The sequence below is a fragment of the Fusarium sambucinum genome, chromosome IV, assembly GCF_050947815.1.
Source record: "Fusarium sambucinum isolate potato_lamoka chromosome IV, whole genome shotgun sequence".
Taxonomy (NCBI): domain Eukaryota; kingdom Fungi; phylum Ascomycota; class Sordariomycetes; order Hypocreales; family Nectriaceae; genus Fusarium; species Fusarium sambucinum.
Window position 1 is genome coordinate 3,944,561 of NC_139291.1, and position 13,281 is coordinate 3,957,841.

The following is a 13,281-nucleotide window of genomic DNA, read 5'->3' on the forward strand; positions in this document are numbered from 1 at the left end:
AGTTTTGGAGATATTGGAGTGAAGTAGATGAGTGAGGCTAATGATGGATAGCCAAGTGGTTGTGGTTGATGTTCTTATATATTTACGAGAATACTCATCCTCGCTTGAACCCGTATTGTTTACATTGCTGGGACTAACATGGCCATTCCTTTGCTCTACTGCCAAGATTGGAAATCCTTCTCACCTTGTCATGGTCCGTAATCTATACCATTGGCCGCTAGAGTAAGCGATACGGAAGCCAGCACGGAAGTGGACCCCTGTCTTCAGGATTCAGTACACTCCCATTGAGGAATAGCGTCTTGATATGCATAATAAGGTGGTGGACGGAAAACACGGCAAAGACTGAAACGGAATGAGGTCAGAATACGATACGAAATACTTTACGATGAGTAGTGGCTGTCACTTTGCAGAAGTACTCATTCACAGACAAAAGCGAGAGAAGGATTCACTCCATAGCGATCCCATGGATTAAATGGGGTAGTTTACAACTTGTGATTGGCTGTATGTGTTCGCTCGGAGATCCTACCATTCCGAAATGCGAGCTTTGTGAGGCTCAGGCAGAGCAAGAGCCTTATTTTAATTAATCTAATATCCAAAATAGACTCTTCTACGATACTATAGGACAAATCGCTACTATAACCCTGCAAAAATGGAAGATTTGGAACAGCGAGCCCCGAAATGGGTTGAGGATATGTGCACGGTGCTTCCGCAACAGCAATACCATATGTTGGCATGATTGATGAACAATCTCGACACGGAAGCTGTTCGGAAGTTATTTACAAGCAATTGTTTTGGTGGAAGACATCTTACACTGCAAAAAACGGATCGTTTGTGTAATATTACCGCTCTGCAGTGCCTGACCAGACTCGACATAGACCTAAGACCTCAACTGATGAGGCCTAGAAAGTAAGGTATACAGTCAACACAAACCATTGAGTGCGTGCCGACTTCCGAATGTGTGAACCAGTCTCTCTGTAAGCGGCCTGTAAGTAAGCACCAACGTTTAGCTTAGAAACCTATGGAGGGTCTTTTCCGAAGGCGCTAGGCCCTACCTAGAGGACCTGCAGCTATGATGCAACAGGGCTGATAAATCAACCAATGCGTTAACAGGTGAAACAAATGCTTGATCAAGAATAACGTCAAGTTTGTGGGTATGGAACCTCAATTGGAATCTTGTCTTGAAGATAATGATTATTGATTTTTTGACAATTGCGATTAGAAATAAGACTTTCGAGCAGCACTAAGCAATTCATTATTGCGTTATCCACAGAAGCTTCAGAATAGACACTACACTTAGACATCAATTATATATATATGAACCGTCATGATTGTTTCTCTCGGACTTGATACCATCACATCTATATCAATCTACTTACTCTCTAACTCCAGTTATCAACTTTCTACAAGCTTCAAACTACAATAAACACACTTGACAATGCCTTCAGTTATCATTTTTGGTGCATCTGGCTTTGTCGGTGGTATGTTCACACCTCTAATAAGACATGCATCATACTGATAACCCTACTAGCCCCCTATACAAGAACACTCAAGCAAGCTCATCCAGACTGGCAGATCACTGCCTATGTCCGAAGCACGAATCCCGATCTGAGAACCTCCCTTGACGTAGATCGCATCATCACCGGTGACTTCACCGACTTTGACAAAGTGAAGGCCGCCAGCTCCGAGCATGACATTGCTGTTAATGCGGGCAACTCCTTCACTTCTGAACCAGTCGCAGCCATCATCGCTGGCCAAAAGGAGCGTGCGACCAGAGGCAAAGTAATCCATATCAGTGGTGCTGGAAACTTCATCGACTTTGGAACGTCTGGAAACTTTAACTCTGAGAGCAAAGTCTGGAATGATTCGAACGAAGGTGACATCAGGGCTATTAACAAAGACATGTTTAACGGACAATCTGACACGCTTGTTCTTGAGGCTGAGGGAATTGATACATGGATTGTCTGTCCGTCAGTCGTCTATGGAGGTGCCAGCATTGGATCAAAGACTTTGGGTATCGGGTATAGTCTTCTCATAGGGAATGCTAAGCCTTTGGGCCATGTTCCTTACGTCGGTGATGGAACGGCCATCCTAAGCACAGTAGGCTCTTCTCTTTATACACATTAGAAACTCGTACTGATAATCTTAGACACACGTCCTCGACCTCGTTGACTTTCTCGTCAATATCTCCGATGTGGCCGCTAAAGGCCCTGCTGAAGGCACAACATACAGCCGATACTACCTCCTTGAAACGAGTCGAGTCACTTGGAAGAACATGGCCACTCAGCTTGCCAAGGCGATGCATGCACGAGGAATTTTTGCAACTGCTGAGCCCAAGAGCGTTCCCTTTGAAGCGGCTGGTCAGGGAGAGGTCAAGCATCTCGTGGCGGCGAACATGCTTATCAAGGGAGATCGTGCTGCGGTTATGGGTTACAAGGCGAAGCATCCTAGTATCTTGGAACAAGTTCATGAGGATATTAAGGAAGTGACTATCTAGTCTGCATTTCATGTCTTTCGAGCGCTTTTGGCACGCATTACATAGCCACACTCACTTTGTTTACTGAGAATTATGGCCGAGGCTGCTCCTGAAGAGATACATATTTCATCTTCTATTTCCGAAAAATCGCTCCTACAAGATAGGATCCCAAATCACCATCGTGTACTGATTTAGTAGAATATTTATCACGCAGCTTCAATCCAAGTGCTCAACGTAGGTTGAAGTAGACTCGCATCAGAATGCTTCAGCATGTCGTTATTCTACAATTGCCTTTGGAAAAAGAATCGCCCGCCAGTTCAGTTATCTTCATGAAATGGGACTTGGACATCAAGTGGTAAGATTGATGACTAATGACGATAAAACAAAAGTACCATAAGCTGACCGACTGTCCCTCATATGTCCCCTCTCTTCTTGCTATATAATACGGTATTATTACTTCTAAAAAGCCTCAAACCTCGAGTCTTCAAATTTGAAAGTGATTTTCGCCTTTTGATCGCTATTGCAAGATGGGTGACTACAACACCTTGTCATCAGTAATCACTCCCGCCCTCCTAGCTCAAATCGCTGAGGGATATCTCCCATTCCCCAAAGACAAGGAACTCAGCTTCTCAGACGTTCAATCTGACGAAACATCGAAACACTTCAAGGAGGTCTGCGCATCGAGCCCTGCCAAAGATGCTCTTATCGCCCTCAGCCGGCTGAGCCCTGATGCGACTCTACCAGACTTGGACCTAATGTCTCTCCTCCCACCATCCACTGCTGTAGACTTTCCGCAACAATGCTTCGGTCTTCAACTTCTTCTTGATCAAACATCAAGAATATTCTTTACCGGTATTGATGCGCGATGGCAGTCTGGTTACTTTGGGCCCCTCGGGAGACGTCTCGCAGGGCAGTGGCATGCTTTACCGAAGGAACGACAACCGTACAAGTTTGAAAGATGGAAAGCTGCAGGATACACTAGTTTTAGCTATTGGGTAGCTACCCAGACAATGTGGGCGGCTCCTTTTCTGCACGCAGAGGATTTAGAGAGTCAGTCGACTGGTCTGGATCTATCTGAAGAACTACGCCGAACTGTTGAGAAATACACCGGAGTGGGTGATCCCTACCGGAATACAAGAGACGTTACCTTGAAAGATGACCTTCTTTTCCTACGTGAGGTTATCAAAGGTCCACCGGTCGAGGATGGAGCCGATATCAGCATGGCAACTTGGACATACTGGTGGTGCATGATTCTGGATGCTCACTGGCCTATAATTAAGCGGTTTGGTCGCTATCCTTATCGTAATGCTGTTCTTGGGAGGGTCAGCACGGAGGAGGAAAGGAAGTGGTTGGATGATACTGGTCATTTTGGCGAGGCACCTCCTGACGTTGCAGAACGGATTCGAAAGGATGTTGAGGAGGGAAAGTGGACAACACTTGGCCAAGAATAAACCAATATCGAATTGGACATCAAAGAGCCTGGGACCACTATACATCACAAATTGGCATGTTAGTTGTTACAAATGTTAGATATTGATTTGCAATATATTCGAGTAAGACCTAGAGGTGCTGACTAGATTTTGCAAAACTGACTTTTTCTGATCTTCTATCTAAGTGCCGTCTTCTTAGCGCTAGACTACACATTTCCACTACATTCTTTGGGCCTAGCTCTCTCATAAATTGTCCAGAGAAGGCTCTGCGTAGGATTTTGAACACGTAGAGGATAAGCGAAGTAGTGCAATCCTGAGGTCACAACATGAGATACCACTCTATGATAGTGGCTCCCACATCAAACTCGTCGACGGATGGACCATTCCAGTCCCCCCATAACCAGGAAATTACAGGACAAACTATGATACTCAAACCGCGTTCACTACACACTATTATAGATTTAGAAGCTCGCCATCATCCCTAGGTTTAAGATTTTGGGTTAATGACCAACATACTAATTTAATACCAGTCCTTTTATACTGGCCCGAGGACTCACTTCTTGTTGTCGCCTACGAGATGCCTTTAGTCGAGCACTACCCTACAGTGGTTTAGGCATCCGAAAGGTTAAGACATAAACCCAACTAGTAGGGATTTCGAAGTCACATGACATCTAACGGCAAGCCAAGCCAGGTTTCATCCGCCGAACTTAATTCCATGAATTCCATATGGTCAACGACTTTAGACCCAAACCCCACTACCTACATCAGCAGTTCCTTTAGTCAACTCGGCATATTTCGAATATTTTGCGATTTTTTTATTGTGAGAGGCGTGCCGATTTCGTCTGTAGTGGAGCTTCACTGGTAGTGGTGATCATCGGCGTCCTGTTGGAACCGGATTCAAAATACCAAGCCTCGAGATGAAGCAGTGTTCAGAGGTCCGAGGGTGTTCACGTTACTACTGACAACGTTTATGCTGTTGAATTCCTTCTGAAATCTGACATAAAACCTAAGAACATTTCCAGATCCCTTGTATGCCCCGAATTGCAGAAGTCTCGTCTCATGTCGCATCCTTGTTCTGCCTTTCTATCCCCCTCTGGATCAACCACCATGGAGTAAAGTTCACTTGTTCGCCGCTGGAAACATGTAACTGATATAGATTCTTTATCCCGACATGGTGCGGTGACAAGACACTGCCAGCTCACTCTCATTCACACATATCTTGGAGCATAGGCTTTCTGAGGAGCGGAGTTCTTTCCAAAGTCCGACATTTAAAAACTCTTATCACCTACGATCCATCGTCCCCCTTGCTTCTCCCTGCACCAAGTCAAAAGTCTACACTCGTGTTGTAGTCAAGATGCTTGGGTTATCCTGTCATTAGGGTCTTCGCTCTGGTCCGCTTTTCAATCTCTTCTCTTCCATTCACAAGCCCTTGATCAAGAAAAACAGGCAAATTTGTTCCTGTGAAGATAAAGTCGGAAAAGCTACAAAGATGGGTTGCAAATACGACCCCCTAGCGTTGGAGCGGCCGCCACCTCACCGCCTTGACGAGGGGATATCTGCTGAGTTTGAAGAGTCAAGCCCCGGAGAAACTTGTATTCTATCAAGTAGTGGCGCCTTATTCTTTGTAGAGTTTCATAACTCATGTCAGGCATGTTGGGCAGCAGTGGTAAATGTGACAATATGAAATATATTTGAGAGCTTGTAATACTTGGAGTAACCAGGATGTCAATTTAGTTAGTTTCGATTGACTATTGAAAACAAATCCTAAAAGGTCATGTTTCACGAATGCATCACGGGAGTATTAGCTGAGCAAGTAGAGTAGTAGAAAGAAAGAGAGATAAACGCAGAATGTTGTTCTCAGTTCATACCTCGATAGCATGCCGAAAACAGCGCCTACCGATCTTTACTCCAAGTATATAGATGCAATGACGAAGTTAATAAAGTAGGTAACAAGGTGGCATCAGTCAGTGACCATGTGTCACCAAAATATAATGAATGGGACTACTCACAAGGACTTCCACGGTCTGCGACTGACGCGTCATCTCTTTTTCGAGGCTCTATAGACGACTTGGAAAATGCCGAGTAAAGAAATGTCGCCTGGGTAACCGTGATACTGGTTTCAGCCCAGTGCTAACCTGCTGTCTATACATGTCCTCGACACAGCTTTAGTTCTATAACCCATGTGCAGCAAACACGGGTGGGGCGCCTTTAAGGTTTACTAGTCTACCGGTCCGTATCCGTGCATATCCGTTCAATGCTACATCTAATCGCAACACCAGTGCAGTGGAGGATCGTCCTTCTATCCACGACGATGAACGGCTGATCGGCGTTTTTCGTACACCGATTGGCCTATATTCGAATCTTCATGGCAATCGCCAAGGGTAATGTTGTCTTCATTACATAACGGAAGTGGTTATACAGACTTCTATTATAAAACTATGCGACGTAAAACTTGGAATACATCCCTACCGTTGCCTAACGCAGGGTAAGGTATAATTATACCCAACGTTTAATTATACCGGATAAGACGGCTGATCGATTTCCCCAAAGCCATGGTATAGATCTCTAGTGTAAAGTGGGATGGAAACTTTAAACTCCACCCTATCCCGTGATCTTAAACTGCCGTGGGATCGTACTAGCGATGGATTACATTAGAACTGATTGGACCGCTAAAAGAGTACAGGGCGGGCCGCTTCCCCTAGAAACGACAAGGTACCGAGAGATTAACGGTCGTTCAGCCCCTAAGCATCGAACAGACACATGTTGGAAAAACCCTTTATCGACCTATCTCTGTAGTGCCACGGCACATCCCGCACCCCCTTCACGCTTTTTAACTATGGCATTTTGCAATTGACGTGAAGTGTTTGGATTCTTCAGCAAATAATCAATAGTTAAAGTGCGCCAAGTTGGAGGTGCGGGATGTGCAAAGCCGGAGCATCAAGAAGATGCAGCTCATCCGCATTCTTTTGCCCCTTTACTCCACATCAATCACGAGTCAGGATGGTAAAAAAAACAAGCAGGCTTATCAATCACATCGTCCCACACTCGTTGTCCCCAAGAATCGTTTCTTTCACGTTGATCGCAGAACTGCCGACTGGAGCATAGCATGCCAAGCTTCCAACCCTTGCATCACTACTACGATGCGGGCGTTGCAGAACGATGAGATATCATCCCATGTAGTAACTTTGCAGCGCCGCTGTCCTCCTCAGGTGCCACGCTTGTGTCTTAATCTACACGACCAAGTAGCTTTTTCTAAATGTTTCATGTAAATCAACAACACGGTACACCTAGGACCTAGACAAGGACCAGCTGCTGGATCAGCGGTGACGTTGAGAAATTCCAGCTTACGGCAATTGATCGAATGCGAACCTGACTGGTTTTCGGTTGAATAGCCCAAAATGGTTTGTTCCACGAATACGAGCAGAGTGGATTACGACGAGATTTATAATAGATCAACGGTTGTTGGGTACAGAACATTGTTGTCTAGTCAAGGAGTTTAGAGTGGAATGGACGTTGCACGAGCTTTCTATTTAAAAGATCATATCTCATGGCATGTCTTGCTGTACTGGATCTTGACAATGATATTCGTAGATTGAGTCGATTTTCCTACATTATCTTTGTAGCTCGTGTGGGTTGGGCCAACGCGACTGGTGGTTTAGCAATAATGAGACATCACGATTGTATTTGCGACAAGGACGTTGGTCTCGCAGTTCTCCGTCGAAGTAAAAATCGCGTGATGTACAAGGGTGAAACCATACTAACAGCCATCGAATGAAGCAATGATCTGTTCCTGGTTCATAAGACACTATTATAATTCAAGGGTGGTAGTGAGAAGAACCTTTACTGTAGCATCTGCCCGAGGCAAGATTATGTCCAAGGCAGAGATGAGAAATCCACGTACTGAATGATAGGCATCATCACGAATGGACAACTTGATGAAGTGTTACTCGTAGTAGAAAGTCTATTGAAGCCAGGCGGCTTATGAAAGCCACCACTGTGATCATGTATAAAAAGCCTAGCCCCTTCAATGTTTGAAGGTCCAGAACATTATCATTCATCCAGCCTACAAATACAAACGAACAAACTTGAAACCAATACTCAGATATTGCTAGCAACCATGAGCCTTCTTTCCTCATCCCGATCTATCACTAGAACTATGGCCTTGTCTTCTACCACCGTCCAGCCCATCATGGCCAAGAACATGGCTACCGCTGCTACTCAGCCTCATGTCCAGAGCCTTCCAAATGCTTCTGGCATTCCCCCTGGACATGCTGCCACAGTCGGAAATCTCCAGACCTTTGTTTTGCCTGAGAAGGTGTCTGGCAGCGCTGAAGACAAAAAGCTTGGAAAAGCCATCATTGCTGCCTGGAAGAAAGATGGCATTCTACAGATTGCCATGAAGCCAGAGCAGCAGGGTTTGTATAAGAGTGCCAACCTGGCAAGCAAGCGGTTCTTCAGTAAGCCCTATGCCCAGAAGTCTGCCTGTGTCGACAGTCAGACTTACTCAGGCTATATCGCCAGCGGCGAGGAGCTCACCGATGGTATCGCTGACTACAGCGAGATCTTCACTGTCACGAAGGATCTCGATCTTGATGAGCCTAGAGTGGTGGCAAAATGGCCATGCCATGGACGCTGCCCTTGGCCTGATTATGAGATGCAGAATCCTATGGAGCGCTACATGAACAGTCTGGGAGAAAGTGGTGAGACGCTCCTAAAGCTCACAGAGTTGGGTCTCGACGTGCCTGCAGGGTCTCTCACCGATTTCACAAAGGATGGCTGGCATCATATGAGAATCCTTCGGTGAGTGCCTATAACAAACTTCGCTTCTGAGTGATTCTCCACTGACACCTAACTTCATAGCTTCCCTGCCATGAACAACACCAACGGAAAGGGCAAGGAAGGTCGCGGGATTGGCTCTCACACAGACTACGGCCTCCTTGTCCTTGCAGCAGCTGACGATGTTGGAGGTAAGAATATTAAGACGGCCAACACCATCGATAACTTCAGACATGCTAATGAGATGTGTCAAAGCCTTGCTTGTTCGCCCTCCACAAGATGGAGACGACTTTGCGAACTGGGAGAAAAGTGCAGCAGGTTTCAAAGAAGACTCTGAAGGCTGGTTGTTTGTGCCTCCTGCAGAGAACGTGTTTACCGTTTTCCCAGGTATGTTCCAATGAACCATGTCTATAGTAGGTGTTACTAACTCAATACCCTCCAACCAGGTGACATGATGCAGTATCTTACCAACTCATACCTGCCTTCTACCCCTCACAAAGTTGGTCTCAACCATCGGGAGAGGTTTGCCTTTGCTTATTTCCATGAGCCGAGCTTTCAAGCTGTTATCAAGCCCCTTCCTGGTTATGATGCCGGCCAGGAACCCAAGGAAGGAGTGCACTATGGTAAACACTTTACTGACATGTTTATGAGAAACTACCCCCAGCGAATCACCACCCAGAGGCTTATTGATGAGGGTCGTTATGATCTGTTGAAGCAGGAGAGTCTTCATACTATGTCACCTTGAAGGATCTTAGGGGTTCCCTTTAAAGAGCAGGGCATTTGTGCGATGACAATGGATGGCTGGGGCGAGGTCCATGGATCCGAGTATGTCAGGTTCGTGTTTTCGAATGAAACGCAGGAAAGATCGAAAAGTATCGGTCATAAGGTGCTGAAAGCTTTGGGTGTGTCGTGCCAGGAGGACTTAGATCGTACAAGCCCAAGTAGTCAGATGAATGGCATCTTATCGACTGTTCTGCTTCTACTTTGCATGATACGTTTCTACTAATCGGCAGCTTCTGAGGCCATGTTTTTCCTGTGAATGACTGAGCGTCTATATGGTAGATTCGATCTGGATTAGTGCTTCAATTGACTATCTATCATTGATCCCTAACAAAAGATAATCAATCTATCAGTCGGCAAATAGAAGTTTCAGCCCTCTTGTCTTTAAATTACCAGGGTCACTTCGTGAATATCTGTGATTATGCCATGGTCTACGCAGCTAGACATGCATTAGAAAGTACGAATTAAGATATACATGAAGAATATATTATAGTATAATATATCATCAAATAATGAAACACATCCTTCTTCTTAATGTATGCCATATTAATGGTCCTGCCTGGTCTGCTGCGTCCCAGCCTGCATCGGCAACGAACCCAGAAACAAAGGATTATACCTCACAGCCTTGCTCTGACCTTTCATAACTAACACTCAAGCAGCTTGCGTCTTGAGAGCAAACATCCAAGCATCCTCGGAAAGTGAGACCATTGATAGCATATAGCTGCTGACTTCCCTGCTCTATAACCTTTTGACCGCAATTTGTATTAAAGAGTTCACCGTTGCCCGCTTCGTAGGGATTAAGTACGTTGAGGCAGGAGTTTGGATCGGCTGGAGCCGCGGTGGTGGTTGATTGGACCTCAAGTGCTGTAGTAGTCGTCGCATCAGTGGTCGTCTCGATCTCAGCTTGAGTAGTAGTCGATTCAGCCTCGGCTACAGTAGTAGTTGACTGGGCCTCAGATCCAGTCGTAGTTGTCTTGACCTCAATCCCAGCGGTGGATGCCGCGGAAGTAGCAGTCTCCGCTCCAGTAGAGACTGCTAGAGGCCACTGTCTCGGCGACAGATGAGAAGGACGTAGCAGTCGTTGCCGATGCAACAAGTGTAGTTGTCTTGGGACGGCAAGGTCCGGCCTCAACACCGGCAACAATAGCCAAAGCCGCGAAAAGAGTGAAGCGAGCCATTATAAAAGAATGAGTGATAAAATTCCAACAAAAAGAACGTAAGGAGTTGAGAACGATTGGTGAGATGGGGAAGCTCTTGACTAGCTAATAGCTTACTGATAAACTTTATAAAACCAGACACTTAGGAAAGATATTTGATTAGTTGTAGCAGGCATAGACTTGAGTTGTAGTTTATCCTCTCATATAATATCTAAACTACTCTAGATCTGAATGAATACCTGCTAATAACCTGTTGATATCCCAATGCGACTTCCAGAGCAGATACAGAAGGGCAGATGCGACTAAGCCCCCAACAATCAGGTATATAAACTTTACCAAGAGCCAGAGTGTAGAGTTAGAACTCTTGGTACGACCCTGATAAACAGATGTCAGCCTTCAGAGAAACAGAACCATAGGCAAGCGGCGACGAATAGTTGTGTTGGGTATTGACTTACCGTGATCTTCCATTCATGCCAGGCAGGAAATAAACTTCTATACCAAAGATAACCTTGAGAATACGGGTAAAGCATAGAGTTCCACATCGGACTGTTATTCGAGTGAGGCTGAACATACCAGCTTTGGCATCCTGAGTTCCAAACCGTCTTGGATAAATCATGCTGAATGCGGTTGACGTAACGCTTTTCGGCATCCATGTCAAGCTCAACTACTCCGTTGGGACTACCAAGAACAGGCTTGAGGATCCGCAATGCATAATTGACACTGTTCTCAATTGCCATAACAGCTGAAGTGTGACCGGTCGTTGCATTTGGGCCTAGAAAACAGTTAGTTAGACTTGTATAAAAAGATCTTATGAAACGTACCTAAAATCATGAAGAAGTTGGGGAATCCGCTCATTGCAGAGCAGTTATATGCTTCGGCTCCGCCAAATGACTCCCAATGCTCAGCCAACGTTTCCTTGCGCCCAACAACCTCAACGCCTTCAAGGAACGTGTTTGTGGAAAATCCGTTTGCCAATACGATAACATCTGCTTCAATGAAGCCACGGTCTGTCTCGATTCCGTTCTCCACAATCTTCAGGGCTTTTTCGTTGGTCAAGGTGAGATTCTTGGCATGAAGGGATTTAAGATACCCAGCGTCATAAATTCGTCTCTTGCAACCGACCTCGAAATCAGGAATTAAAATGTCGTGGTACTTGGCCGGGGCGGTGGCTAGCATGTATTCTTCGGCCTGAGCGCCTCGCCACGTGCGAAAATTGGCCGCAAGTGTAGTCATAGGAACCGCCAACAACTCGACCTCAGCTACTAAGAACATAAGAACTCGTTGTATCGTCATGGTGCCTGGCACATAGTTGAGCATCAGTTTCATAATGTCGGTACACACTCCGTCGATAGGTGGAAACAGCCAGTGCTTTGAACGGATTATCTGCGTCAGATGCTTCGTCTTGTCGACAATGGACGGGACAATTTGGGCAGCTGTGCACCCATTCCCGATGACGATGACCCTCTTTCCACTGACATCTACATCGTCGTTCCATTCCGATGAGTGGAAGATGGGACCTTTGAAGTTTTCTGAGCCGGGAACATCAATCTTTCGAGGCGTAACGAGTATACCAGAGGCTGCAAAGAGGAACCTGCATTCGTGGTAAAATACGCTGCCTGTACTGGTGTTGCGAACGCGAACCAACCATCTCGCTTTCTTCTCTACCCATTCGCACCTTTCGACATGGACCCTAAATGTCATTTTCGAGGTCAGTTCATACTTAATAGCAACGTGTCGTTGGTATTCCCATAGTTCCTGCTGTGGGGATAGAACTCGAGACCAGTTGGGATTAGACTCAAAAGAAAAGCTGTAGAGAGCACTTGGAACATCACAAGCAGCACCTATTGAACAAGCTCAGCACTTGATATTGGGGCTGTACAATTATGGTTGCAGCATACCAGGGTACTTATTTGCGAACCACGTTCCCCCGAGGTCGCTATGCCGTTCGAAAAAACGGACGTCGGTTATTCCGTACCAGCGTTTGAGCGTGGCACCCAGAGCAATGCCTGAGAATCCAGCACCAATGCACGCATATTGACTGAAGGTCGAGGGGGTTTCATTTGTTGACGTCATGATCAGAAGATCTAAGGATTCAAAATTCTTTCTTATAAAATGAACAATGTCTGGCACAGATGAAATTGCGAACGGGGAACTGATTCTTATATTTCTTACATGCCGGTATTGATGTACTTGTTCCGCGTAGGGTTGTAGTCCCTTGTAGTAGAACAGACTTTGTCTTGTGAGAATATCTATAACTGTGTGAGTCGAGAAGTCTTCGCTTGTGGAGTATCCCGTGGTAAGTCGGTTGCATTCCGAGCCATTCTGATAGGCTGGTATGCAGCTTTCAGTTCATGAATTACGTGTGTGGCTCGTATCTGGACCGTATTTGGCTTGTTGGGCTTGATATTAACAGGCTCATCAACGTTGCACAGTCCTCAAATCCACCAATGATCATTTGAACGCTGTTCTGTAAGTATTATTCTGAGACATTCCTGCTGCATGCATTCCTCTCGGCTTATCATATGAATGAGACGGAACAGCTCGGACACTAGCCCCAGATTTGGAGGGGCAATTAAGATATAGACCTGCCTTAAATGTTTAGCTCGGACCCTCTTGGCTAGGATCGGCCCGGGTACAACGAGGTTGGACCAATGTCAACTTTTGT

The 13,281-nt window shown here is 45.7% G+C and overlaps 4 protein-coding genes across 4 annotated transcripts; 3 read left to right on the forward strand and 1 right to left on the reverse strand.

Annotated features, from left to right (window-relative positions):
• Positions 1 to 1,435: 1,435 nt before the first annotated feature.
• On the forward strand, positions 1,436 to 2,494 carry FSST1_001308 (uncharacterized protein; the record flags this gene model as incomplete). The annotated part of the gene is made up of 3 exons (XM_083227193.1): positions 1,436 to 1,478; positions 1,529 to 2,097; positions 2,147 to 2,494. The coding sequence occupies 3 exons, from the start codon at positions 1,436 to 1,438 to the stop codon at positions 2,492 to 2,494; spliced, it is 960 nt and encodes a 319-aa protein (XP_083091490.1).
• Positions 2,495 to 3,000: 506 nt separating this feature from the next.
• FSST1_001309 (uncharacterized protein) lies at positions 3,001 to 3,924 on the forward strand (the record flags this gene model as incomplete). Its single annotated transcript, XM_083227194.1, has 1 exon — positions 3,001 to 3,924. One exon carries the CDS (start codon positions 3,001 to 3,003, stop codon positions 3,922 to 3,924), a length of 924 nt encoding a protein of 307 aa, XP_083091491.1.
• A 4,096-nt stretch (positions 3,925 to 8,020) lies between these two features.
• FSST1_001310 (uncharacterized protein) lies at positions 8,021 to 9,424 on the forward strand (the record flags this gene model as incomplete). Its single annotated transcript, XM_083227195.1, has 4 exons — positions 8,021 to 8,703; positions 8,764 to 8,870; positions 8,935 to 9,066; positions 9,126 to 9,424. The coding sequence occupies 4 exons, from the start codon at positions 8,021 to 8,023 to the stop codon at positions 9,422 to 9,424; spliced, it is 1,221 nt and encodes a 406-aa protein (XP_083091492.1).
• Positions 9,425 to 10,069: 645 nt separating this feature from the next.
• On the reverse strand, positions 10,070 to 12,689 carry FSST1_001311 (flavin-containing monooxygenase; the record flags this gene model as incomplete). Its single annotated transcript, XM_083227196.1, has 4 exons — positions 10,070 to 10,504; positions 11,072 to 11,388; positions 11,438 to 12,457; positions 12,515 to 12,689. 4 exons carry the CDS (start codon positions 12,687 to 12,689, stop codon positions 10,070 to 10,072), a joined length of 1,947 nt encoding a protein of 648 aa, XP_083091493.1.
• Between the last annotated feature and the right edge of the window lie 592 nt (positions 12,690 to 13,281).